General features: G+C 41.4%; 1 protein-coding gene and 1 long non-coding RNA gene across 8 annotated transcripts in view; one reads left to right on the forward strand and one right to left on the reverse strand.

Moving 5' to 3' along the window:
• Window positions 1-26,322, forward strand: part of WDFY4 (WDFY family member 4) — a 146,424-nt gene that overhangs the window by 70,838 nt on the left and 49,264 nt on the right. For 5 of the 7 annotated variants that reach the window (XM_075423362.1, XM_075423366.1, XM_075423367.1 and 2 more), the window contains 7 exons: window positions 6,946-7,023; window positions 7,942-8,145; window positions 8,856-8,907; window positions 10,321-10,487; window positions 21,866-22,014; window positions 23,164-23,284; window positions 25,714-25,799. In XM_075423362.1, the coding sequence (XP_075279477.1) occupies window positions 6,946-7,023; window positions 7,942-8,145; window positions 8,856-8,907; window positions 10,321-10,487; window positions 21,866-22,014; window positions 23,164-23,284; window positions 25,714-25,799 (857 nt within the window). The remainder of the gene's footprint in view (window positions 1-6,945; window positions 7,024-7,941; window positions 8,146-8,855; window positions 8,908-10,320; window positions 10,488-21,865; window positions 22,015-23,163; window positions 23,285-25,713; window positions 25,800-26,322) is intronic. The other 2 variants (XM_075423364.1, XM_075423368.1) reach the window with 2 other exon arrangements.
• LOC142361635 (uncharacterized) overlaps window positions 1-26,322 on the reverse strand; it is a 43,368-nt gene that overhangs the window by 8,482 nt on the left and 8,564 nt on the right. The window lies entirely within an intron of this gene.

Consider the following 26,322-nt stretch of genomic DNA (forward strand, 5'->3'; position numbering starts at 1 on the left):
AATATCATCTGTTGAAGGAGTGTGTGTGTATGCATACATACATACATATATATAGTAGCTATAGAAGTAGAGCTACTTCTGTGCTGACTGAGTTTAGCTGATAAATACAGTGTGGAAGTCTCATCATATGTACACCACCCTTTGGGTTTATCCTCTTGGAACTGACCCCTGTGTGTGGGTACATTTATGATGCACTGAAATATGGAGGCTTTTCTCATTAAGTTTGCTATTCCCCAACCAACTGGTGGTGCCAGGAAACCATCCGTGATCCTTAGGAGCAGTTGGCACTGTGCATTAGCCTCCTAGCGGGTTGAGGCACAAAGCTTCCATGCAACGCTTAACTTCTGGAACTGCAGTCTGTTGAAAAGCTAAATGAATTTTGGCAAAGCAACAATAAAATCCACATGGCAGTAACAATTTTTTGATTCAAAAGAGCCTGCAAAGAGTCCTCAGTGTGGAGAGTGTATGCGAAGGACTAGGACAAACTGCTCTTTAATCTGCTAAGGAAAAAATTATCTGCCTTAGCTTAATGCTTGTTACCTTGTCACTAATGAAACTATTTTTCCTCTTACAAAATGAACTTACTCACTTCCTAGTGCATAGCCAATCACTTGAAAGTAGTCTGGGCACAAAATGGGTGGCTTATTGTTTGCACAGGGTAGCAGTGTACCTGGTCTCTGATTCAGTGCGTTAGATTTAGTAGCAGTAATAGACTTGGAGATGTTATGCACTTTGTTCCTGTATCTGAATACAATGGAGACTTCACCCAGCTCAAGCACTTTACTATAACACTCGAATTCTTCTCTGTAAAACTGCTATGCTAGCTGTAATCCTATCCTTTGCTTGTGAGGCCGATAGAGATTGATTTATTCTCTGTGATTTAGCAGGAAAGGACCAGAAGTATTGAGCTTTAATTGTGCACGTCAGGAGGGTAAATTCTGGTTAGATGTGTGGAAAAAGGGGGAGTATAAGAACTGAACTGAATACAAGAAGATATTTTTCACACTTCAAAAAGAGTTCAGGCTCAAAACTTGACTGCTGACAATCTGGCTCTGCAGCTATGTAAGTCACAGTGGTTCAGGAATTTTCCATTAAAAAGATTTTTAATCACTTTAGATGGTGACTGCAAATACCAATCGGTTGTGTGAAAAAGTGTCTCCTTCCTGACTAAGTCACATCATCAGTGACAGGAGGTCCGCACTCGTCAGGGCATGCAGTCCAGAGGACAGAGCTGCGATATAGGTCTGCTGAGAAGAGCAATGCTGCATCATAGGTGGATGCCATTTAATGCTGGACTGCTGGGAAATATATACTTAATTAAAACTGAACAATTTGCTCATTATAAAATGGTTTTTCATTAGCCTTCTATTTCATTAAAAAATTCAGCTTTTCTGTTTGATTCTACATGGGAAAAGTTTATCACATTAGTATCATGTCATTTTTCTAGCTCTAATGATGCTAATTTCCTGTTTACCTCTTTTGCAGTCCTCACCCATAGAGGTTTTAAGCATGTTTAATTGCCACTTTTAAGGTCCAAGTGCTGCATACATACTGTCTGTGTGTTTGTATATTAAGTGCTTGGATTAAAGGCAAATCTGCTGCCATTCAGTAACAGACAGCCTGTATACAGAAGTTGCAAAGTATATGCCTAAACACATCCTAAAACACAGTGATTCCTTGAATCAGGGTCATCAAACCTGTTTCTGCCACTCACAGACTCTTTGTCACTGTACATATGCTGTTTACACACAGTTGGTTGTGTCCCTAAGAGCTCCTTACCTGCTGTTCTGTTTTTCTATGCCCATGGAATGTTTTCTAAAAACCTAGTGATTGCTTGAATAGCTGTGATTATATCAAAAACCCTTACATGTGGAATTGAGAGCCCAGGTTAGAGGAATAAGGTGTGTAGACTCTTCCTGTGATACAAGATCTAATATCTAGTAAATCAGCTATATTAGACTGCAGTCTGGCACAGGGAACAGAAGAGTAGAAGGGATTTCCAAATTCATTTGTCGGACTGTTTTCCCCTCTCACTACTGCATGCTGTCACCATATACATCCGCTTTGTGGGCTTATGAGGCTGTTTCAAATTAATTCAGGCTGAGTTTGCCTCATCACCAACCCTCCTTCCCCCACAACCAAGTCATAGTGGCAGCATGTTCAAGAAACTCACTTGTTCTAGTTTCCCCACCTGTAAGCTAGAGACTTAGATGTTTTTCATAAAGATCTCTGAGATGTACTGGTGAAAAGTACTGTACAAGAGTAGATATCTTTGTTATAGCTGTGATGCTATATGAATGCTCTTACTGTATGTGCTTATATATTTATAATATTCATTTTGCTTAGAAGAGCTGAAGTAGTAGACTAATATCACTAGTTCTAGTCCTTACCAACAGACAACTAAAACACGTGCTTCAAAACAAGTATGTGGGTATTCTCACTATCATCCATGGGACTGTTGACTTGGTACAGTGAGGAATCAGGATATTTGGGCTTTCCTTTTGGCTCTTCCAAGTCCAAAATTATTTTGTCTTGAAGTTTAGTTATTATGAATTTTGGCACATATTTTTGTGTGCATGTGCGTTCTGTAATACAACACATAGCCTTTAATTCCCCAAAGAAAGCCTCAAAGAGCAGAGCTCCAATGACATAATGTTTCTTTAGGAAAGAACTGTAGTATACGTGGCATCTGTATCATGCAATATGAGTTTATTATGGCAAGCCTGAGTATTTATGGGGTACGGGAGTCTTAAGTGATATATATATAAATAAAGACCGAAACAGACATAAGCCATTACAGAGATCAGTGGAGAATTGTTAACTTAGAAGTCACACCTCAAACTTTTTTCTTTTTTTTTTCTTTTCAACCATTTCTTATTACAAGCAGACTTTCAATTGCTTTACTTGAAAGAAATTATAGAAAATCCACTCTCAGGTATTTTTGGCATGCTAATTTCTCCATTTGCCAGCATTTTTCTCCTTGCTGGTTTTACCTTTCCCTAATGCTAATAATTTTTTCTCCGATTTGCACAAGGTCTCAATGCAGCAAGAGGAGAAACATTTTTTGATTCTGTGGTCTGTTTTTTTTTTAATAGGGAAATAGCTTGTAAATTCCATCACCTTTCCAAGCTCTAAATATTGGCTGGGGAATCTGAGGCAGCAAAACAGCCTGATTCTACTTAGAATGTGATTGTCTAAGGCTGCAAAATGGAGAAGTCTGTGTAAAAAAGACTTAAAGCATGGTATCATACTCAGATTTTTAGGCCAGGATGGTTCAATATGGCCTTCTAGTCTGCTCTTCCCTAGAATGCAGGTGATCTTTCTTGCACTTACACCTGCTTATCTGCATATGAAATTCAAATATGATATTACGTTACACAATATTAACAATTATCAAAGCTGGCATATTGTTTTATTCAAGATAAATATTACAACTTGGCACTGTTGTATTTAATCTACTGCATAACGAGTTGCCATTTTAAAGGATAACCACCTGCAATTTTTAATGGAACTGTTTATTTATTAGAAACTTCTTTTCGCTGGTTGTTCATTAAAAACTACAATGTAATTATCCTGACGGAACACTTGATCAATAATAGCCTGTTCTATATTCTCCATGTTTATTGCATATGTTTTTCATGTTTTGTTTTTGTTTGTTGGTTTGTTTTGGTTTTGTTTTTTTCCAATCACAGCAATCTCCATTTTGTTAACTGTTAATTTCATTTTACAACCAGATGGTTTTCCTGTGGGGATGATCATCAGGGACATGTTCATCTGGTTGAAGATGACTAGCTATAGCTCATTTGGAAGCCATAGTGGTTAGTCTTCAGTTCACCAGACACAGCTAGCAGAATTTTTCCTGCTTAGGACCCTTCATATGTTTCAAAGTCTAGTAGCTGGGTCAGAGCAGTCAGTGAGAATCTTTGAAATGTGAGCTTTGACCTGCAGGGTCTTCTCTGTGACCATGAGTGAAATACAGACTATGGGCAACTTTGAAACAGCTGCCAGTAGAGCAGTGACTCAGCTTGAATAGCCTGTGGGTATCTGAAATGGTTGTTAGTACTTGGAGGAATTGGTTGTCTTTTCTGAATGGCTTTTACCTTATGTCCACATAGAGCTGGGATCTCAGCTCTTCTCCTGTACTAAGCCTAGCACAGAGATGCTGTTGCTTTCTAGGTCAGCCTTTGTGGGAGTTTTATATGAATTATGGAACAGTTTTGTGAGGCCACAATTGTGATTATAGGTTTAATGATGCTTTAAACAAACAAAAATGTAATGACTTTCATCAGTGTAAAACAGGAGCTTCCTGCAGGGAAACACCAATAAAAGTGACTTCGCAGCAGGGATACAGACCTGGCTGGCAGCCAGCACTAATCGGCACACCACATAGACCTTGTGTGTTAACTTAATTCTAGCACAGTGCAAGCAGCATCTAGGCAGTTTGCTGTGAGAAATCACTGCCAGCATGGCACAGAGTCCATGCATTTAAAAGTTACCCAGCTGATCCATGGCTTTAGGTAGTAGGATGCGGGAACTTTCATAGCCGGTTCAGCCTCGAGCTGTGACTCACAGCAATCTCACCTTTGCTGGAGAAGCTTGGGTGGGCATGAGAGGTTTTGAATGGCACTGAGGGCACTCTAACCTCTGTTTTATAATCTCCAAACAGCTTCTGCCTTCTTTGACACCTCTAATCCTCAGGAATTTGTCAAAGGAACAGATATTTCTGGTGCTCGCTGTAATGCAGTTAAGGGTCAGCAACTCTACAACTCTAATTCCCCTTTTTTTTTTATTTCATGGCTTTGGTGTACCTTTTGTAATTTCCTGGGGAGCACAAGCAATCTTATTTTGGCTTCAAAATCATGTTCAAGTAAGCCTGCACACTTATTACACATGTGGCTGGCACATGGAGTAGATATTTATGGTTTATTTGGATACTCTGACTTTGGGGATTCTGGTTCTTTCCATAGTGATTAGGAGTATCATGTGGAGTGAGGACTCAATGTGCTGTGCCATTGACTTCAAGAAAAAAAGTTGCTTTTTCTGAGAACTTTTGGTTTGGAAAATTTTAAAGCAAGTATGCCCGGAAGATCAGACATGACATCACGTAGTTGTAATAGGATAGTTAGAATATTTTACAGGAAATACACTGTCAAACAGAAGACTTTTTACCTGAGACTGATAGTAAGAAGGCTGTGATACCGAACTGCTCCCAGTAGCTACTTGTCAGCAGTCACACGAAGAGATACTGAGTAGGAGAGAAATAGATGGAGCAGCTATCCTTGTGTTTGCATAGAAAAGGCCAAGTTACAAGACTGAAGAACCATCTCACGAGTGTTGGACAGTCTGTTAAAGCAGAGTTCTGTGTTGGTTCTTCAGCTGCGTCTGTGCAATAAAATAAAACAAGCCAGTAGCTTACTCGGCAGTTGTTCAGTGCTTCGGCTATACACACGGCCTTTCCGTATGCTTCGTCTCTCTGACCAGGCAAAAAAATGTCATGAGAACAAATACTTTGCTTCAGGTATTTTTGGGATCCAGAATTTCAGCAATGACTAGGAGAAAGGGGGGAACAAACCAAGCATTTTCAAAGCTGGAAGCTTGTCTATGATTAAAGTTTAACAGCTGAATTTGAGGTATTAGTATGATAGTGAATATTCTAGGTTGTATTTTGTTGTTATTTGCATGATGCTAGTTTGGCACCTGAGGGATTCCATTGAGTTTAATAATGTTTCTGCTGGCCTTTTCAAAAGGGAGGCTCAGATAGGAAGCACTGTTTGAAATTCTCTGGTTTGTGTTCTGTATATGCCTTGGCTGTGTGAAACTTGTAACCCCAAAACCTATGATTTTGGTGGAGTAGGTAAGAAGGGAATGAAACTCTTTTAATTTCTCTATTCCCTGAGTTTAAGGATCCCACCACAATGGACCATTCCTCATGATCTTAACCTGTGTAACTCTGAGGTTAGTATTATAGTCTGTTTTGTGGTTGGAGAGGTAGCAGTTTAGGGCAGTTGCATGTTTTGCTGTAGATCAAGTAACAGTCTGTTTGCAGAGTGGGGAACGCAACTCGTAATCTCTTGACTGGAGTTCATCAGTCTTGTACTCGCACAGAGACCCTTAGCTTGAGAATTTCATTCCAATAAAAGAGTAGATGAAGTGTATGAGTGTTAATGAGGACTCACTGCTCTGTGAGTCTAGTGCACTCTGGAAGAAAAGAAAAGGTGGCCAGGAAGATCTGTCAGACTGCTTTGGAAAACACGTATTTCCAGAAATACCACAGTAACACTGGGGCTTAGGGCATGTCTGTGCTGTGTAGTGGAACAGAGGCAGTTATTATGGGTATCATCTTGCACTGGCACAGCTCCACAAGTTTCCAGTTCTAGAGCTAGCTCAGACATCTCTGCATCCCAGTCCCATTAATTAGTGTACTTACACTCCAAGTCACTTGTTACGAGAGGACTTAGGTTCCTAGATCTCGAAAATGTTTTGGAAACAGTTGGTTTCCTCTCTGCAAAAAGGGGACATGGACCATTCTTTTCTTTGCACTTTCTGTTTATGCAATGAGGATCAGGTGTATCGTTATGGATCCTTAACCCATTTGGGGTCACTATAACAGATAATTGTCTTTATGCTACTAGCAGTACTAACTAATTCAGCTCCAAAAGGAGGAACCTTAAATTATATTTGCTGTTTTATTTCTCCTTCTGAGTAGTTCCACTAATGACCCTTGTTAAGATCATGAACACATTTATTTTCCTTGTGTAAGTGTGCAGTTTGCTTACAGATGATTGCCTCATCACTATACTGTCTGGAGAGCCATCAAACTTGCAGACACAGACCATATTGCCTAATTATTCTTGTAAAAGACAGAGCAACTAATGCCTGCTTCTGCCCTTCACAGAGTTTACACCTGCAGCACCTTGGTATAACGTGTTCTGTTGTTTCTTTTAGGGATTTGTATCATGTATGGAACGGTACCGAAGAACTGGGCAGGAGCTGTATGCCTCTTTGTATAAGAACCACATACAGGTAAAGAACAGAAATATTGTGCAACAGCTTTCTGTTGCTGACATGATGTTCTTGGACTACCCTCAGAAATCATGCATTTCAGAACTGAGATGAGTAGTATGCCCAAAGAAATGCTGAGAGTTTATGAGTCAATACTCTGTTCCTGACATCACCACTGAAGTGTGATACAGCATCACTACAAATCAGATTCCTCACTTTATCTTCAGGAGCCTTTTTTCTTTTGTTTAAATGAATTATTCCACTCTCAGAGTGCAGAAATGAAAGTGAGGACTTTGACATTTTCTTCTTAACAGCCAGTAAAACTTTTCAAGAGGTCTCAAGCTCATAGCCAGAAAAATCTCAGAAGTATGTTTCTGTTTAAGGATTGGCCATCAGAGACCAACAAGCTTTTAATTCTTTGAAATTCTCACCTCTTCTCTCCTTTAAATTGATATTTGAATGCCCCCCAACTTTCTGCACATACTTTTTATGTAGAAATAATTAAATTTATACCATGCTTGGAGGGAGAACAGTACACTTCTGAGACTTTCTGGTTGTGTTTTAAGCGAGCGTGGTTGTTGTCATTTGACAAGAACATTTGCCAGAAAAAAACTAGAGTGAATAAACCTCACTCTAGTTTCTCACTGCTGCTTACTGCTTTTGAGTTGGAAATCTAATGAAAACAGACATTTTCAAGGGGGCTGATATATGCGACGTGCTTATATTTGTCACTGTATCTTAGTTTGACTAGCAGCATCTCCCACTAGCACACTTTCAGTGGTCAGTTGGACCTGTGTTTGCTGGGTCTGCAGCATTCCCTCTGGAGTGGATCTCATCTCATAGGCTGGGTAGATACCTCTGAATCACTGGGGTGGTGCAGCTGCTGGATGGGAGGACGGAAGTGTCCAAAAGGTGGCACGAAGTTGTTCTGTCCCACAGATGCTGCAGTGTGGTTACAGCAAAGCAGCCAAAGACTGGATGATACTTGAGGAACAGCTTTTCTACACAAGGGGCCCATGGGGAGATGCATCACGATCCTTAGAGCCACGATGGATTCTTGATTGTTATGAAGGTCCTTCACGAATGAGGAGGAGGATTCAGCATGCGAACACCCCAGTGAGAATGATGCAAATGAAGAGTGAGGTAGAAAGCTTTTGCAGGGGATGCACAGTTTCTGTAACAGTTGCTGCTGACTTTATGCTCACCTCTTTCCTCTGGTTCTCATCACCTGACTCATCAATATGCTGTACCATGCACAGGGAATCCACTGAACAGGTCTGGTTTTGAGAGAGTAAGAGGGGCTGCAATATGTTTAGCAGTAACAGCATGATTTTCCCTCTTTTCTGGTAAAAGATCTCTCCAGACAGATAGTCTTATGCTTATTAGGGCTGCTAGAACTGGTGGATGATGAAAAGGAGAATTAAAGTGATTTGAACTAAGCTAAACTGTATATGTGGAGTATTTACTACTGTCTGTCTCTATAGTAGTCTAAGTGCCAAATTCTATCAACCAGAAGATGAAGCACTTTAAGATATCAGGAGGTTGCCATGTCTCTAGGACATTTTCAGCTTTTATGTGAAGCTTGGATTCTGGCAGTTTTATGTAGACTAAGTGGTATGTTTTTTTATCCTATAACTGGCATTATGCAGGGTCTTCGAAAAAAAAATAGTCCTTTTGCTTAATTGGTGACATTTCTTCCTATATTTAGTTGTTCCTTTGGGTCTATTCAAATGGGTTTATTTGAATTTCCAAGGCATTTATTTGCAACGTAGTTCTAAATCTCTGCAGTGAGGTTCTGGGTTATGCTTACCTGTCTGCATATTCCACTCTAGTCATACCTAGTGTCTTTTCAGGTTCTCCTTGCAAACAGAAATGAAACAACCCCCACTGCTGAAGTGAATCCAGGTAACCATTTAAGACTAAATTACATCATGAAGAGGGTGGACACAAACAGCCAAAGAGAACTGGAGTTAGTGTAAGGAGCTCCACGTCAGAATTTTGTCTAGTGAAAAAAAATTATTGTCAGTGCTCTGGGCTAAAAAGTCACTGTAAAATCTGGGAAAAGACTGATGCAATTGCTATAGGAGGTATATAAACTGCCTTCAGAATTTGTTACTCTCTTGTTGCCACAAGAAAGATCTGGAAGCAAAAAAGCTATCTTGAGATGAAATCTTTGGGCATTCTGTGGCACTTGGGAAGCTCCCAACTCCTCAAACTCAGAAGGAAAAGTGCAGACTTTCCTCCTGCTTTTAGTAGACTCTCCAGTTCTACCTCTGTATTTAAAACCAGGTGATAGATGGCTCAGAGGAGTGGTAATAGGATTTGTAACTTTCAAAGAATGTGGACAGAATACTGAATAGTGGGAAGAAATCATCAAGAATATTAACATGTCAAATTGTTTTTCAGCATTCCAAATAGAACCAGATCTTTCCATATATGATCATTATGTCAACATTTTTCATTTTCCATGGCCGGGTTTTCTGTCACATGAGACATTAAAAGAAGAGGGATGGAAGGGGGAGACAAGTATGGTACAGAAGTCAATAGTTTCTCAGAGGAAAGTGAAAAAAAAAAACATTGAGAAATAACTGTAGTTTAGATATGTCAGTCAAGTCTAAGGCTGTGGATTTCAGCCACCTGTATGGCTGCTCCAAGTTAAGCTTCTAGTGTACACTGTTGGAAATGGGCCATATTGTTGTATACCTTTTAGTGTTATAGGGCCTAGCAAACAAGTGAGAGTGGAGCTTATTGCTCTAGACTCCAAACAAGATTGAAGTACTACATAGTTTCTGCATGAAACTAGTTACAGTCTACCTCAGTAAGCAGGCTGATCTTGCCTTCTCTACCTACATGAACTGCAAAACTTGGGATGAAATTTGGGCAAGATATGAGTGGATTGTCTCTTCTTGGTTCTTTTAAGATTCTGCTCAGTGCATGTCCACAAAAGAATACTAATTTCAGTTTTTCCTAATTTTATGTATGTGAACAGATTCTTTTTTTAAAATTATTTGATTATCAGATGACCAGCCCAACACAGTGCAGAAATGAGAGTAAATACATTTGTTCAATATGTTTGACTCTTCGGTGACGGCAGGAATTTAGTTTGAATTATGACTGAGTGCATCTACCTGTTTTTAGTTCCCTGAACTAAGCACCATTCTTTAGCAGAAACAGATTTTACTTCTCTCATGCACTTTTTTTGCAAATACATAATGCTATTTGCCAAGGTAGAACAGATTGGGTGAAATTCTAGATTACAAATGCTTTTGGTGTCAACCGGCTGCCACTAAAACTGCAATCTCTTCTATACTGATATAGGAGAGCTGACGTTAAATGGAGTGGAAAGGGAGATGGATAAGAAGGGATTGGATTGTAACCAGCTAACATTCTTCCCTGCTCTACATGAAAGTTTCCATTCAGAAGACTTCTTGGAACTGTGTGTGGAGAGACAAATTATATTGCAGGAGTTTGCAGACAGTGAAAAGGTAGGAAAGATGAACTAGAAAATGTTCTCTGGGGAGACAGCATTTTACAGGGTGAATTGGATGTGGAGGCCTATCTGTTCCTTTCAGTTTCAGGTTCAGGTGGATTCATGCCACAGTAAACGTCATCACTGCCTGTTTCCTTAGAGCAACTATAATATTCCAGCCTCTGTATGAAGTCCTGTATAGACTTCTTCTTGAAGAGCATTTAGCATTAACTCTTTGAAGTAACAGAAAAAAATTTGACCATGCAACCAAGGTATTCTCACACCTGTGAGATAGTATTGTCTGAATTTGCCTAAGACATGGAAAATTATAAGACTCTGAGAATTTCCGCCCTGCTTCCCCACCTTTACTCATGCTCAGAGCAGTGCTTGGATATAAATTTATTACCTCTGGAAGAGTGTGCCAATTTTGTACAGGTTGCTAGTTCCGTGATGTTTAAATCTCTTCATGCTGAATACCAGAAAATGTTTTCTTACTCCCTTCTCATGCCTTTTTCTTCTTTGTCTCCCAATGCATCGTTGACAGATTCTTCCCTCTAAGGCCAAAGAGACTTTCCCTGCTTCCTGTTTGATGCTTCCATGATGTGACATCTAGTCTAAACAGTGATGTTCCTTCTCCCAGGTTTCTTCCGAGCTTAAGGACAAGGCAGGTTCAGGAACACTGGGGAAGGACATGAGCTGTGGAGTAAATAGGGGTGACTGTTAGGTGGATGGTAACTTTGGTCTGGTGTTCTCGATTTAATCCCTTTGGTCTCAGCATAGTCCCCACAATGGTGACTCCAAATCAAATCCCTGATGTTGGATATGCAATTCACATAGCCATTTTCTACAGGATTATGATAGATTTTGTCATGAGGAGTAGATCTGGCCTCATTCTCTGATCTTTTGCAGTGTGCTTGTTTCTTCCAGTGGCATCATTCCCCCTGCTGGCCCAAGACATAGTGTCCCATAAAGGAAGCCAAGGGTCACACTTGGGAGTATTTAAACTCAGCCATCACAGTGCTGTGATAGTTGTACATATATGTAGAAATAATTATTTTATTTTTATGTCTCAGTACCATTACCAAATTTTCTTGATGCTTTGCCAGGTCACATTTGTAGTCTCTAAGGTGATATCTTCCTCTTGCTATTAGAGCTGTTGGTACACTGTCTTGTCTATACAACATAATTCGTTTCGCTGCCCCTCCTCCTTTCCCCCCACACATACCTCTCCCCAGCAGAAGAAGACAAGCATGAAAATGTGAGGCATGTTTTCCGTGTGCTGATCTCATTTTGAGCCTTCAGGCTGTCTCTTCTCCATGTAACTCTGCAGGAAGCCGTCAGAAATGCCAGGCATGTTTTTTGCCAGCAGCAGTCACTGTGTTGCTGAGCTGACAGAAGTATTAAAAAAAGCAGTAGGGGGTGACATTAGCTGTCCTGCGCTCACTTAGTGCGCTGCGGTCCTGCCTTGTAAATGGCTGCCTTGTGAGCTGTTTGCACTTTAAGCAGGCAACTGGAACCATCTTACCTACTGCACTGCACAGAAAAGTCATTGCTATGCTTTGGCAGATACTAGATCGATTTCTGGAAAACAGGAATAGCCCTTCTCTGGAAAGTGGTCATTGTTTTATAATGTTACCCAGTGCTATTTTTTCACATTACCATTAAACAGACACCTTTATTCAGATATATGACATGGCTTTTTACAGAAGCAGCAAATCAAATGCTATTGACATTGTCTGTTGATTCGGAGTCTGTTCTCAGCAAGTTCAATCAGGAGAACATGGGTGCAGGTGGGGTATCGTCATGTTAATATCACCTAGTCTTTTGTTTCATCTTGCTTGCAAAATAGGCTAGAAAATGTTTCTAGGCACCCCTGTGAAATTAATTTCAAGTATTAAACAAGATATGTTTATCACTTGGACTGTGAGAGAAATTGACTATAAAGGAGAAAGCAAATGAATGCAGTTTTAGTATAGTCAAAGGAAGGAAGCTACTGAGTGGTGAAGGTTAGTCTCTGAGAGTGGAGACTAATCGTATGAAGGAGCAGTCATACTCACATCATCCAAAGTTTAGCCTTTAACTATATCCTTTTCTGTTGCTTTTTTTGTGTGCTAAACTACCCACAGAGCAGTACGTTTCCCAGATTTAAAATCAAACACTCTGAACTTGGGAAATGCCAGAAATCAAGAAGTGAATGCCAGATCTATGCAATTTTAGCCTTAAATGACATAAGCATTTGCTGATCTTGCCATAAGACTATCCCTTCCGTTTTATCAGTACATAGGGTGGAAGGTATGTATATCCAAATTCATACCTTCAAAGTAGTGTTTAGTTATACTGACCGTAAGTCTGTCTCTTCCAGTCAGGATCCTTTTAATACATCTAATTGCACCTTCTGTGTTATGCAGCTAGCAGGAGTGCTATAGATTCCAGTCATCTTCCTTACACAGTGTTAATTTATCACTAGAATATGTCCCTCTTGAGCAAGCTCTATGAAAAAAAGTAGTGTTTAATCCTGTTGTACAAAGGTGCTGAATTCAGGCTGACTTTTGAGGATATGACTTTGCAATCACATCAGGCCTCTATCAGGCCTCCCAAGAACAGCAGGCCAGTGGCAGAATTGCTGAAAGTTGTGGATATCACGTTGACATCTGCTGCAGAAAGTACCTTTAGCACCTTTCAGGCTTTTATAATGGCCTCTGCCAAAGTGGCAGCTGGAGGGGATCGAGGGAGTATGTTGCAATCCTGGATATGAGCCTGTACTATAGAGGGAGGAGGCTGCGAAAGAATCACAAATCTCCTCCACCATGTGTCCCAGCGCTGCCTTTGGAAGGTAGAGTGGAGAAACTGTTTGTTTCTATGCTCTGCACCAGTTTCCCCTAGTGCCCATCAGCTTTCAGTGTTCTGCTAGAGCCAGATAAAAAAGCTAAAAACCCGTGGTAGTGAAATGCAAGATACAGAGGGCTATTATTGTGTTTTGACTTTATGAAGATTCGTAAAGAAGTCGGCTTTCAGAGGAGTTGTAAATATTTGTGGCTTGCCCACGCACTGAGAGTCTGGGCACAAGGGATGGAGGGTCAGGGCAGTTGTTTGCTAACTAAAGGAGAATGGTGGGCTGGTAGCCGAGATTTTGTTGCTTCACCTCCTCCCTTATAGACAGCCCCAGCAGGGACCATTTGCAAAAGCTGGGCAAAAGGACAACTTTTCTTGTGCTTAGGAAAAATGTGACTTTGCACTTAAAGTGGGAATAGTCACCTCATTGCTGAATGTTTGGAACTGGTGCTCTAATTCCGGTAGTGTAAAGTAGTATCTATGTGTATATGTCCAAAGCACAAGAAGGTTTCTTCCTGCACAGGGAATTCAATGTGTGTAATTCACTAGACGAATATATCAGACTGCAGGTGCAGATTTACAGGTATTGCTGTCAGGATTGTCCTCTCAGAAGTTACTGAACTGCCATACTCTGGCGCTTTGGTTATATATTTTGCTGAGGCTCCATTGAGGTTATAGTGTGTACAGGTGAAGGTTATCTTTTGCCTGTATCTTCAGTATACTGAGACTGTACACGTCATAGGTATGAAAGGAGAGGTTATATGTGATCTAGGTGATGTTACGTAGCATGTGCTGCTGCAGAACTGTGCAAGAGAAATCCATCTAGGAACCAGTCCTGACCTAATCTATCATATGCCTACCAAAAGCCACAGCCAACCCTTTAAATAACCCTGGCTTACCAGCAGAGACAGGGAGATTGTATTCCTATGTCTGCAACCTGAGTCCCTGACTGCAAGATTGCCTTCCTGATCTTTGCAAGCCTAAAGAAGTCCTGCCAGGTTGTTAATGCGCAGTTAGCATGTAATAGATGAAGCAAGTGTTGGAAGTCTTCAGGAATGATTTTGGTGTAGAAATTCTGAATTTTGGAGAAAAGTAAACCTCTGTTTGCCAGCAAGTCATTCGAGATATTAAGAAATCCAAGCAGCTGGGGTAATGAATCTGAAGTTAACAAGAGGGCACAGCGGAGCAGAAATCTGGGCATAATGCCTTTCCTTGAAGGAGAGGTTGGAGACAGCACAGGAGATGCCAAGGACAATAATAGAAGGGACTAGCATAAATCAGTTAGAGTGGGATCCATGGCTGGGAGAAAGGAACTGATTAAAGAACTGTCTCAGTTGAAAGAGGGAGCAGCTGTAAGGTTCAGCATCTAGGACCAGCAGAAAGGTGCAGCACCTCTGCATTCACTTGGTGAAGTCAGTGTTTTTAGGGGCATTGCACATACCTCACAGCTATGCAAGACACCGAGGCAGCCTGTTTTCACGGAAGCACTGTTACACTTCGTTGCAGAGTGAGGATGCAGCAGTAAGGAACTTTACATGTGCTGATGCGCAGTGGGGATAGGGACTAGCAATTGTGATCAAAGCACAGGATGAGGAAGCCAGGTCCTTGGCACAAGCCATTTCCCTTTTCTGTGCCTCAGTTTCTCCTCTTTCCTCCCTGCTACAGAAGCAGAGGTTGTAATGGCTACCTCGCTGCAGGAAGCAGTGCTAAAACTCTTCCTATGTTCAGATAGGAGCACCTGAAGAAGGACAAGGTGTTGCAGATGCTTACTCCTCTGACTTGCCCTGTCTGGGTTTCTGCTCCAGTGGAGAGGCTGCTGGGAGTCCCTTCCCCAGCCCATGCTCCTCCACCCAGACCTCAGCTCAGTGAACAACTGTGCTACTAGGTGCAAAGGACAGGATCTGACTCATGCTGTAAGTGTCACAAAAAAAACCCAGAGCAGCTTTAGTCAGATCTCTCTGCTCTTCTTGATGTGCTCCTTCACCATGCTACTTGTGCTCCGCAGATACCTCCTAGTATTCCCCATTCTTTTCTGCTTCTGGGTGGTGGTGGTGAGTTTTCTTGGCATTTGCCTTGACTAAAAATGTCTTTCAGTTGCTAGGCTGTAGCTGCTCCCTAGATCTCTGTAGATACAAACCCCAGGGTCATGACTACCTCCTCAAGAAAGCACAGCAGATCCCCTAACAGTTAGCTGCTTTCTGTAGAATGATGCAGCAAGGAAAGGAGCAGGCAGACTTTGCTGTGGTTACTCCTGAGAGACTCATGGGAGCAGTGGGAAGGGCATGAACTTGAGTGAACTGACCTAAGGGGAAATTTAAGGGCTTATATTAGTTTTTGGGAGCATTATCTGTTTAAGGGGAGCCTGAAGTGAGACAGAGATGTCTGGGTGTGCAAGAGGTATGAGCACAATCCTATTAGATCTGGCTTCCAGATGTTATCATCAGCTAAGGGATGCCAGCTTCTCAAGCTGGTGATGGGCCAGGACAGATGACAGCTTTCATCACAGAAAGCAAGGACAAAGAGCAGTCCCAGTGCCTATGACAAGACAAGAACCTTCTTCTGCCACCCCCCGCCCTCCCCTCCCCTTCCTCCTAAATATCTGATATTCTTTCCTTGCAGCGTTTGGAAATTTGTTAAAACCTGAGAAGTGCACACTGAAGAAACACGCCCCACATAGGGTTTTTGGTCTAGTGGAGTAAGGGAGGGAGGGTGAGTGGAGGCGACCAGCAAAAAAAGGAATGTGTCCTGGGTCTTCCAAAGCAAGGATGTGACCACAAGGTTTTATTTCTAGCCATTGCAATGATTTCACTCAAGGCTGAGCAGAAGAAATTTGATCCAATGTTAGTAACAGTTCAGATGTGACCAAACTTGAGCCTAGAGCCCCTACCACTAATGACTAGGTCAAGTAGATTTAGTTTCCTTCGGTCTTTGAGCAGCTGGAGAGAATGAAGTGACCTGTCATATATTCTTAAATTGTGATTAATGAGACGTGTGTGTGACCGTTTCAAAGTAAGATGAGACTTCAACAACAAGAAAACTAACAATCATTGCAGGAAAGGTCTTGTGAGTGGCACAGAGAGGTGGACCTGTATTGCTTTAACGTACCATGATAACACATATCTGTTTCCCTAGCAAGAATTGTGAAAGCAATGTATTTGATTTCATGTACTCCTAGTAATTTTACACTCTGTGCCCTAAATAACGTTGACCCTACTTTACTGGCAGGTCCTTTGTAACTGATAAACTCTAGGATTCCTCAATACACTACAGAAAGGGCAGAAAAAGTATAAAACTACAGGTTTCATCTCTGTGATTGCCGATACAGTGCTATCTGAATGCATTGCTTTTGTATGTGTCATGAAAAGTTTTTGTACCTTTTGCTGAGCAAGTGATTAGACAGCTGTGACTGTTTATACGGAAACATGAGATGTGACAACGAGGAGCAAGAAGGGCATTCAGGAAGTCGCTTAGCCACTGGTTCCTGAGAAGGTATATGAAGATCAAGAATCACTCCATACCTAGCACATTTCTTACACTCTTTCCTTAAGTTTCTGTTATTAAGATGCAGGATAGTTGTTTAGATGGACCTCTGATATGACTTGGAGTAGCCATTCATTTGTCCTTATTCTGTAAAATGCTATGCTCAGGAGATCATGTGGCATGGGTAAGTGTGTTGAAGTAACATGGTTTTGTGTCTTCAATATCGTTGTATTGTATTTTTCCCCGGAGGGGCCATGCTAACACTACTAGAGTCTGCAGGAATAGATGGCTAACCTCCTACAGTGTTTTTGAAAACTGCGTAAAGACTATTTGCATCTTCAGGCATATAATTCCTTTGAAGATCTGGCTCTTGAACTCCAGAGCAGATATGCTTTTCTGGCTATTGGCCTAAATGCAACTGGAACATTTACAAACAGGTCTTCTGAAAAACAAGAAAAAGAAAAAAACCACACACATTTAGCTTTAATTCCCTCGTACATCTGAATGAACAGAGCAATCAAGAGATTCAGGTCTTTGGCCAACACCTTAGAAGGTAATTATTCAATTATTTTATGCATGTTTGCTTCATTGATTAATGATTCTAGTGGCTGGTGAACTGGATTCTGTTCTGTTTTGACAGAAAAGGAAACTTTTTGTTTCATCTATGGTAATTTCAGGCTGCTTGGTGTTTAAATGCCAAGACTGTAGATACAAGACTGTTGTGGTGGAGGTTCTCTAGTACAGCTCTTTATCAGATCTTTGTTACTCACCTGCAATAAAATAAGCCCTGTTTTCCAGATGAGAACAACTAACTCAGCCCAAGGGCTCTAGTATTTCTAACAGTGCAGATGTATTTAATTCTGTTGGGGGTGATAACAGAAAACTGAAGAAATGGTTTCGGCACTGGTGACTGTTACCGGTTGGATAGTACAGAAGACAGAATGTACTGGGGCTTAGGGTTTAAGGTTTGAGAAAGAAAGGTAACATGCTCTCTCCCCTCTCAATGCCTGCTAACGTGTCCTGGTCCTGCCTTAGATGTAGTAACAAAGTGATTATTTGTGCCAGACCCTACTACTTACCATGAGCAGACCCCTTCACAATCCACATGCCTCCCAAAACCACACACGTGAGCTCTGGCATATGGGATGGGTTTGCTCAGGTGGGTTTCTTAGCAGGCTGGATTTCAACGTTGTGTCCTTTTAGCTATTTTACACAACTGCCTGATGTTTCATTATTCAGTTACCTTCCTTTTGGGAAGAAGCAATCTTGCTGCTATTTAATTACTTCAGGAAACCCTGTGGTTCACTAATGTGAGCATAGTTCCCTTGTATTCTCAGTGCAGGCATACATGCCTCTAACCACTTAATGGCATGCACACATGCAGGCACTCCAGTTCAGGGAGATCTGTGGTTGGCATATCCCCGCAGAGACAGGCATTCCTGTGGGATCTGCAGGAGAGGTGGTGGAAAAATACTAGCTTCCTCTTAGAAATAATTTAGAGGGGACAGAGAAGGAGATTGAGGGGATTTTCATCAAAAATTACTCACAGACTTCTTCCAGGGTTGTTTTTTTTTTTTAAACCAGAATGAAAACAACCTTCTGTGCCCACTCAAGAGATTTAAGAATGAAAGCACCCATTTTCTTGGTAAAATAATTGCTTTCAGTAAAAAACCTAAGTGTAGAAACATGATTTTATTTCAATTATTTATGAATGTATTATTTACTTTATTCTGGCATCCAAGACTGAAAGTTTGTGTAGCAGTGCAGGTCTGTTACAGCTGACCTGAGTTAATCTGTGCATATTTTGGGATGGAGGCAAGGAAGGTTGTAGATTTGGTTCCAGACATAGTGAGGTAGGAACAAAGGCAAAAAGCAAAGTAGAACCATACTTAGTCTACACGTCATCTTGTAGACTTTACGTGATCTAGTAGAACCTGCAGGACAGGAGAGGTGCCCGAGGACTGGAGAAAAGCCAATGTCACTCCAATCTTCAAAAAAGGCAAGAAGGAGGACCCAGGGAACTACAGGCCAGTCAGCCTTACCTCCATCCCAGGAAAGATAATGGAGCAGCTCATTCTAGAGGTCATCATCAAGCAAGTGGAGGAAAAGAAAGTTATCAGGAGTAGTCACCATGGATACACCAAGGGGAAATCATGCTTGACCAATCTGATAGCTTTCTACGATGGCATGACTGGCTGGGTAGATGAAGGGAGAGCCGTGGATGTTGTCTACCTCGACTTCAGCAAGGCTTTCGACACGGTCTCCCATAACATCCTCCTAGGGAAGTTCAGGACGTGTGGGCTAGATGACTGGACAGTGAGGTGGATTGAGAACTGGCTGAATGGTAGAGCTCAGAGGGTTGTCATCAGCAGCATGGAGTCTAGTTGGAGGCCTGTAACTTCTGATGTCCCCCAGGGGTCAGTACTGGGCCCTGTCTTGTTTAACTTCTTCATCAATGACCTGGATGAAGAGTTAGAATGTACCCTCAGCAAGTTTGCTGATGACACCAAACTGGGAGGTGTGGTGGATACACCAGCAGGCTGTGCTGCCATTCAGCGTGACCTGGACAGGCTGGAAAGTTGGGCAGAGAGGAACCTGATGAGGTTCAACAAGGACAAGTGCAGGGTCCTGCTCCTGGGAAGGAACAACCCCATGTACAGGCTTGGGGCAGACCTGCTGGAGAGCAGCTCTGCGGAGAGGGACCTGGGTGTCCTGGTGGACAACAGGTTGACCATGAGCCAGCAGTGTGCCCTGGTTGCCAAGAAGGCCAATGGGATCCTGGGGTGCATTAAGAAGAGTGTGGCCAGCAGGTCAAGGGAGGTTCTCCTCCCGCTCTACTAAGTTCTAGTGAGGCCACATCTGGAGTACTGCATCCAGTTCTGGGCTCCCCAGTTCAAGAAATATGAGGAGCTCCTGGAGGGAGTCCAGTGGAGGACTACGAGGATGATGAGGGGACTGGAGCATCTCTCCTATGAGGAGAGGCTGAGGGAGCTGGTCTTGTTTAGCCTGAAGAAGAGAAGCCTGAGAGGGGATCTTATAAACGCTTATAAATATCTCAAGGGTGGGTGTCAGGAGGATGGGGCCAGACTCTTTTCAGTAGTGCCCAGCAACAGGACAAGGGGCAATGGACACAAACAGAAGCATAAGAAGTTCCGTCTGAACATGAGGAAGAACTTCTTCCCTCTGAGGGTGACGGAGCACTGGAACAGACTGCCCAGGGAGGTTGTGGAGTCTCCTTCTCTGGAGATATTCAAGACCTGCCTGGACAAGGTCCTGTGCAGCCTGCTGTAGGTGACCCTGCTTCGGCAGGAGGGTTGGACTAGATGACCCACAGAGGTCCCTTCCAACCCCGAACATTCTGTGATTCTGTGATTTCTGGGTCATTTTTGCATGCACAAAAAATAATACAGGACCCCTGTTCTTATGAAGTTAGGTAGAGGTAAGATCACTGAGATCTTAAGAGAAAAAAGAGATTTTGGGATACTTCTCATAGTTCTCTCAAGAACATTGCACTAGATTTCTGAACCAGCAAACTTCTCCTGTTACGTAAATACCTCTCAGATCTAACCCCTCTGTATGCAGCCCTCTGGTCCTTGAAGCTTCAGATGGACTCAGCTTGGAAAATTTTACACTCATTTCTGGATCATATGTAGTTCAGGACTGTGTTGATTTACAGTGGGGCTCAGCAGTGAGCAGTTTTCTTAGAATGTAAAGTAGTATTAGTGTTTTAAGATTTTGGGAGAATTATTGTTTTGTTGTAGTATGAATGATTGAACAAATTTTTGGGAACAGTGGGTATTTTATCTGACACTGGGCTAACAGGCTGATGATTAGCTCCTGCCTCCTTCCATGGGAAGGTAGGAGATACTAGTTTAAAGTGCTGGTCTCAAAGGGGTACCACAGTAAGTTGACCTTGATCCTCCTAGTTGACTGCGCTAACCAGTGAACTGCCCTTTTGGAACTGAGTATATATCTAAAATTGAATTAACAGACAAGAAAAATAAGGAACTTTATGCCTCTAAATGTTAGGGAAATTCTTTGCAATGAATTACTGCTTGATTTAAAATCAGAACTTCAGGTTTCCTGCAGCCCACACAATTTTCCAGATTGCTGGGCTTTTCTGGCCTCTGTATTGGTCTGTTTCCTTTCTACACCATCTTTCAGCCATAGGAACTGTTCAAGGAAAAAAGGCGCTTTTTTTCTTTATCAAAACTGGTCAATTTCTAAGAAAACTTTCTATGAACTGGCATATATGACTGAAGAACTACTTTGTTGAAAAATTCTTCAGTGGTTCTAAATTGTGGCTTAGAAATTCCTCTATTTTAAGGGCCAAGTTAATTTGCTCAGGAGAAAGAAAAAGAAAGTGAGCCTTAGGATGCCAAGGGAGGTTTTTTAAGCTATTCCAGAATGTTTAACTAAATCTTTAAGAAAACTAGAATCATAGAATCATATATTTTGATTTGCCTTCTGTATAATATAGGAAGGAAAATTGCTAATGCAAGGAGTTTTGTGTTACCATCGTATGCTGATTCAGCTGGCCATGGTGAGATAGACACCTAGAGCATTAGATCCTTTCCTTGATCATTGCTCCCTGGGATCCGTTTGCAGGACTTCTTAAAGTATAGATTTCACTGGGATCTAAATATAATTATTTTCATTTTCTCTTTATTCTAAATATACATGTATTTATTATATGTCACTCTTTTTCTGTATGATGCTATGCAAGTCACTTCTCATTGCTTCAATCCCCTGCCTGTGTCATAAGTATTGCTGTCTAACAAAGTTTCACAGTGCTAACTCCTGCAACATTTGCAAACTCTTCATGTTCTGTAGGATGTTGCTAAATATAGCCACAGATAGGTGGGGAAGGAGCAGATTTACTGGGTGAAAAGGGCATCAGACGCTCCCATTGCTAGTAACACAGAAGCATGCACTGTCAGTCACACCTATAGACCGGCCAATTAAGATGGCAGCTGTTTTGGTACAAACATATGGCCTTCTGTATCATTGGGTCTTGCTCCCTTCTGTCCCAATCTCCTGTGCTGCCCACTCCTGACTTCATTATGCTTCCTTCTGTGCTAGGTCACATTCAAGTGCTCTGTGGCAGTTGTGCAGGGGCATAGAGTATTGGAAGGAGTGCTGCTCTTTGGCATAGAACACTTCTACATCTGCGAGTGCTTTGTGTTATCCCCTCTAGAAGAAGTCTACTGTACAGGTCACTGCTTGTCCAGGTAAGTCATTCTTTCCTCCCAGAGATCTGCTTGGTTAACTTCAGTATTGGCACATGGATACCTAGAATTTCCACAGACTTCAAGATTTCCAGGGGATTTGAAGAGGGATTTTAGCAAAGCAAGAAGTTTGCTATTCTTTTCATCTGTTCACAGAATTGTTTAAAATAGCTAACACAGGTGCTTGTTCACAGGCTTTGGAGGTGCGACAAGGACTCCCAGCTCCAACAGATGGAGATGGTGGGCAGTCTAACACATACAGTGTTGTTTAAATTCTTTTAAAGTGTTGTTAATGTTTCTTTCTGACTGGCTCCCATCTTTTATTCATATGGAATAGTCATTACAAGAGCCTTCAGCTTCATTGTCTCATAAGTTTTTATTTGTTTCTCCAAGACAGAATCGTAATTAATATTTGGCACACTGCTATCATCTTTGACTCATGATTTATTGAAACTGATCAATATTAAAAATGAGTCCGTTAGACTTAGCTCGTTGTGCATACTGTGTGCTCATGTGCAAAGTCCACTGGGACAGTGAGTAACTCGGAGTTTTTACTCCCCAACTGTCTGCTCTGCATCTGATTCTTACTGAGTCCAATATCAGTCAATCTGATCAGGTGACTTAGGGATAAATTGGTCTGGGTCCGATAAAAGCTTGCATTGTTTTTCTAAAGGATTTGCTATGGGGTAGGCTGTAGATAGCAACTGCAATACATGTACACAACTACAGTAAGAATGAATTAAATGCTTAATTATTATTTCCCGTTAATTGCTGTTATTGCTGTTTATAATACCTCTGTGTCCATATGATGCTTGCCCTTGACCCAGGTTTTCAGGTTCTCCCACCCAGCTCCTTCCCTTGTTGCTCTCAGACTTCAGTGTGTGAAAAACATTGCTTTCTGCCTATTTGCATGCACTAAAATAATTCCAAACCTATCCTTTGCCTCCGCAGGCTCTTTGTTTTATTTTGGGAACTAATACAAAATCTGTCTCCAGTATTCAGCTTTGTTTTCAATTCATTTGTGCCCCAGCTGATCTGGCTATCTCTTAGTATTTTTATTCTTCTTTAGGGAGGACTTGGATGTTCATGAGGGCTGTTCTGATCTTATCTGGTTCAGATTAATTTTTCTTTCTTTATATTTTTCTCTTCCAGCATCAGTGATCCGTTTATTTTCAACTTATGTCATAAAGGTCACGCTGTGGGTAACCAGATGTGTTCCCGTTATTCGTATCATGATATAAAAGAGATCCATCTGATGCGCTTTCTTCTGCAGGTAGGAACTAACATGCTTAGTCATTTGAGGGAAAGCTGCAACAGCAGTAATGACATGTGACTGAAAACTACTTGCACAATTTTTACTAAGACTGCTGAGATTTCTTTGCTGGAGTCCCAAAATGCTTTTGCTCCCATCATTGCTTCATTAGCCTTTGGTAATACAAAATCCTTCCTATATTCACCAGAGTGTTTAAGCACTCTCACTGGAGTGGTTGGCTCACTAGTTGTTAGGCTATCAATGTTTTTCACAGCTTATCTCAATGCTTTTGAACATAAGACTTGAAGTCGATTTCCTGCATTTTGATGGAAGCTCCCAGTAAGTGTCTAACTTTCAGTAATACTCAGCTCTCACGGACTTCAGTAGTTTTGGCCACCAGTGGATTATGGGTGTGTGTAACATGCTTACCCTGGGCCTCTTGGAATAACTTTCAGGTTGTGCATCTGGGTCAATACATGAATCATAAGTTGGAGCAGAGTATTTGAATCTGATGTGCCTTTAGCTGCACTACCAGAAGCTACTCACCACCAGTGTTCTGGTACCCTTTTGTCTGGTTTAGAAAAGCCTATGATGAGAATCACAGAGGAGTTGTAGCTAGAGCTCCTTGCAGCACCAGAGCTCTAGAGGGTTTTTGGTACAGTCTAAAGAGTAATTCACAGATTTTGTTTGAAAAAAAATATGGAGTTTTGAAGTAACCATAACTAGTTACCTGTTACTTTGAATCCGTTTTTGGAAGGTTGAGATTCAACAAAGAGTTAAGAAATCCTTCCAAAAATTAAAAAGTTGGAGAAAATGGGTCTGATAATTGTCTTATGTCATGTAATATGGCACTCATCCATGACTCAGCCCTGTTTCATTTTGTATTTAATTATGTATGGAAAATGGACGACGTTAGTAGGTGAGACATATTTCAGGATATAGCATAGCTCAGTGGTTACATCACTCTCCAAGCATGTACAGGAATGTTAAGTCTTGTTCTGAGTAACTGCGTGAAGTTTATTTTCTTACATCACTGGTAAGCAACCTAAGTAACAGAACTGTCGTCTCTTCTGTTCTGTGAATAGCATAACAGAATCACAGAATCATCAAAGTTGCCTGTGGAATCTTGCTGCCTTCTCATAGATTCACATGTCTGTGTATGAATGACTTTTTTTAAACAAGTGAAATGGAAATGTTTTCTGTGACCCAAAGTGAAAACTGGAGATGAGTAAAAATAGTCTTTGAATGAGCCTGGGGCAAAGACAATGCTTGTTGGTTTCAGAGTTTTTCATGTTTTTTTGGTTATAGGGGATTTGGGGTTTTCTTTGTTTATTTTTGCTTTGTTTCAATTAATCAACTGAAAACTCAGGTATCTGTATCAGGCTCTCAAATTCTTGCACTGGGATTCCATGCCACAATCTTTGGAAAAAGTGTTGCACAAAAAGAAGAAAATGGGTTCCTTATGCTTTCCCTGTGGGACAGGTAGATCAGGTGTTTAGGCAACTACTGTGTCTCGGAGAGCTGATCTCCTGTTCGTGCGCACAGCCCAGCTCAGAGGAAAGTACTGTGAAACCACACAGCCCAATTCTGTAGTGGCGATACTTGAGCAGACTTGGTTTGGAAATCTGAGCTTCAGAGCAAATGCTGCAAGCTGTTTATTGTCATAGCTGCTCTCATATTACCTTTCTGCTTTATACTTCATCTGTGAATCATGTATGGGGCAGCTGCCATTGTGGTGTTTTTCTAGGTTTGTATTGCACCTGCCACGTTTGGATTGAAACTCATGTCTGGGTTCCCAGACACTACATGCTATGTATAGTTTTACTTGAGTGACTTTGGGGGAAAAATGACCACTCACTAAGTAAATAATAGGACTATATGCAAATGCCCAACATAACAATGTGTGGAGACATTGCGGAAAACTTTGATTATTTTAAAGCTTCAGTGAGAAATGTCATAAACTCCCCTTCCTCCTCTGCTTCTTGCAGTCAGGAGAAATAGTTTTGGCATTTCTGTTGAGCTCACTATTCATTTAGAAAGCACTACCGTTGCTTTCTAAAAGCAACTCTTATTTGGCATCACCTCTTCATGTTGCCTTTCTCACCTCATTAGAAGTTGATGCTACTAGTGTCTTGTTAATAACACTGAAATTTTAAGACAAAAATGCTTCAGAAGCAACAGGAGGAGGCAAGTGGTGGAACCAATATCTGGAGTTTGGCTTTGCTTCAGAGCAGCATTTGAACTCCTAGTGAACCCTGTAGGAACCCATTCCTACAGCTGGAGAAATTGGGAATATTAGGCATATTTTGCCACACTTCTTTACACTTGATACAAAGTCAAGGCCTTTGTTTTTTCAAAGCCCTGCAGAATTGGACAGGCCCTTACGAACTCTTTGCAGCACTAGGCTTTGTTCTGCAGCTCTTCACACTGTAAACGATTTACCTTTCCAGGAGATCGCCTTGGAAATATTCTTCAAAAATGGTTACTCCAGATTTCTTGTCTTCCATGACAGCGACCGAAATAAGATATTTAAGAGGTAATCACTACTTCACAATAACATGTGAACACCCAGGTGACACTCCTGGTCTATTGCCCCTGTTTACCCTGTCTATTGCCCCTGTTTATGCTGGCTTCAGATGTCTGTCTTGGGCTGCCCCGAGGGCTTTTTCTTCAATTGCAGTACCTTGGTCTTTAACCAGTTACACTTCAGCAAAGCTATGAAATTTTCCTTTTGCTGACCTGTGAATTCTTCAGAGCATTATATAACTATTGATTTATCTTGGGAACTAATGCATGTGTAGGACTCTTCTAGCACCCAGTGGTGTATTGTACATCCCTGCACCCCACAAAATTGCAACTGTAGCTGTATTGCTTCCTCTCACTGAGATGAGAGCCACCTTCATCTCACCTCACAGTACTGGGTGAAAAAAGGTTTCTTTCTGCATTCCTCCAACACATGAAGTGTCATTAGATTCCTTAGGAGTAAAAAATTCTTGTCTTTCTGACTCTGACTTTGTATTTTTGGTGTGGAGTTAACTTCTAACTATGGAATTTTTGTT

Source organism: Opisthocomus hoazin, chromosome 6, assembly GCF_030867145.1.
Source record: "Opisthocomus hoazin isolate bOpiHoa1 chromosome 6, bOpiHoa1.hap1, whole genome shotgun sequence".
Taxonomy (NCBI): Eukaryota; Metazoa; Chordata; class Aves; order Opisthocomiformes; family Opisthocomidae; genus Opisthocomus; species Opisthocomus hoazin.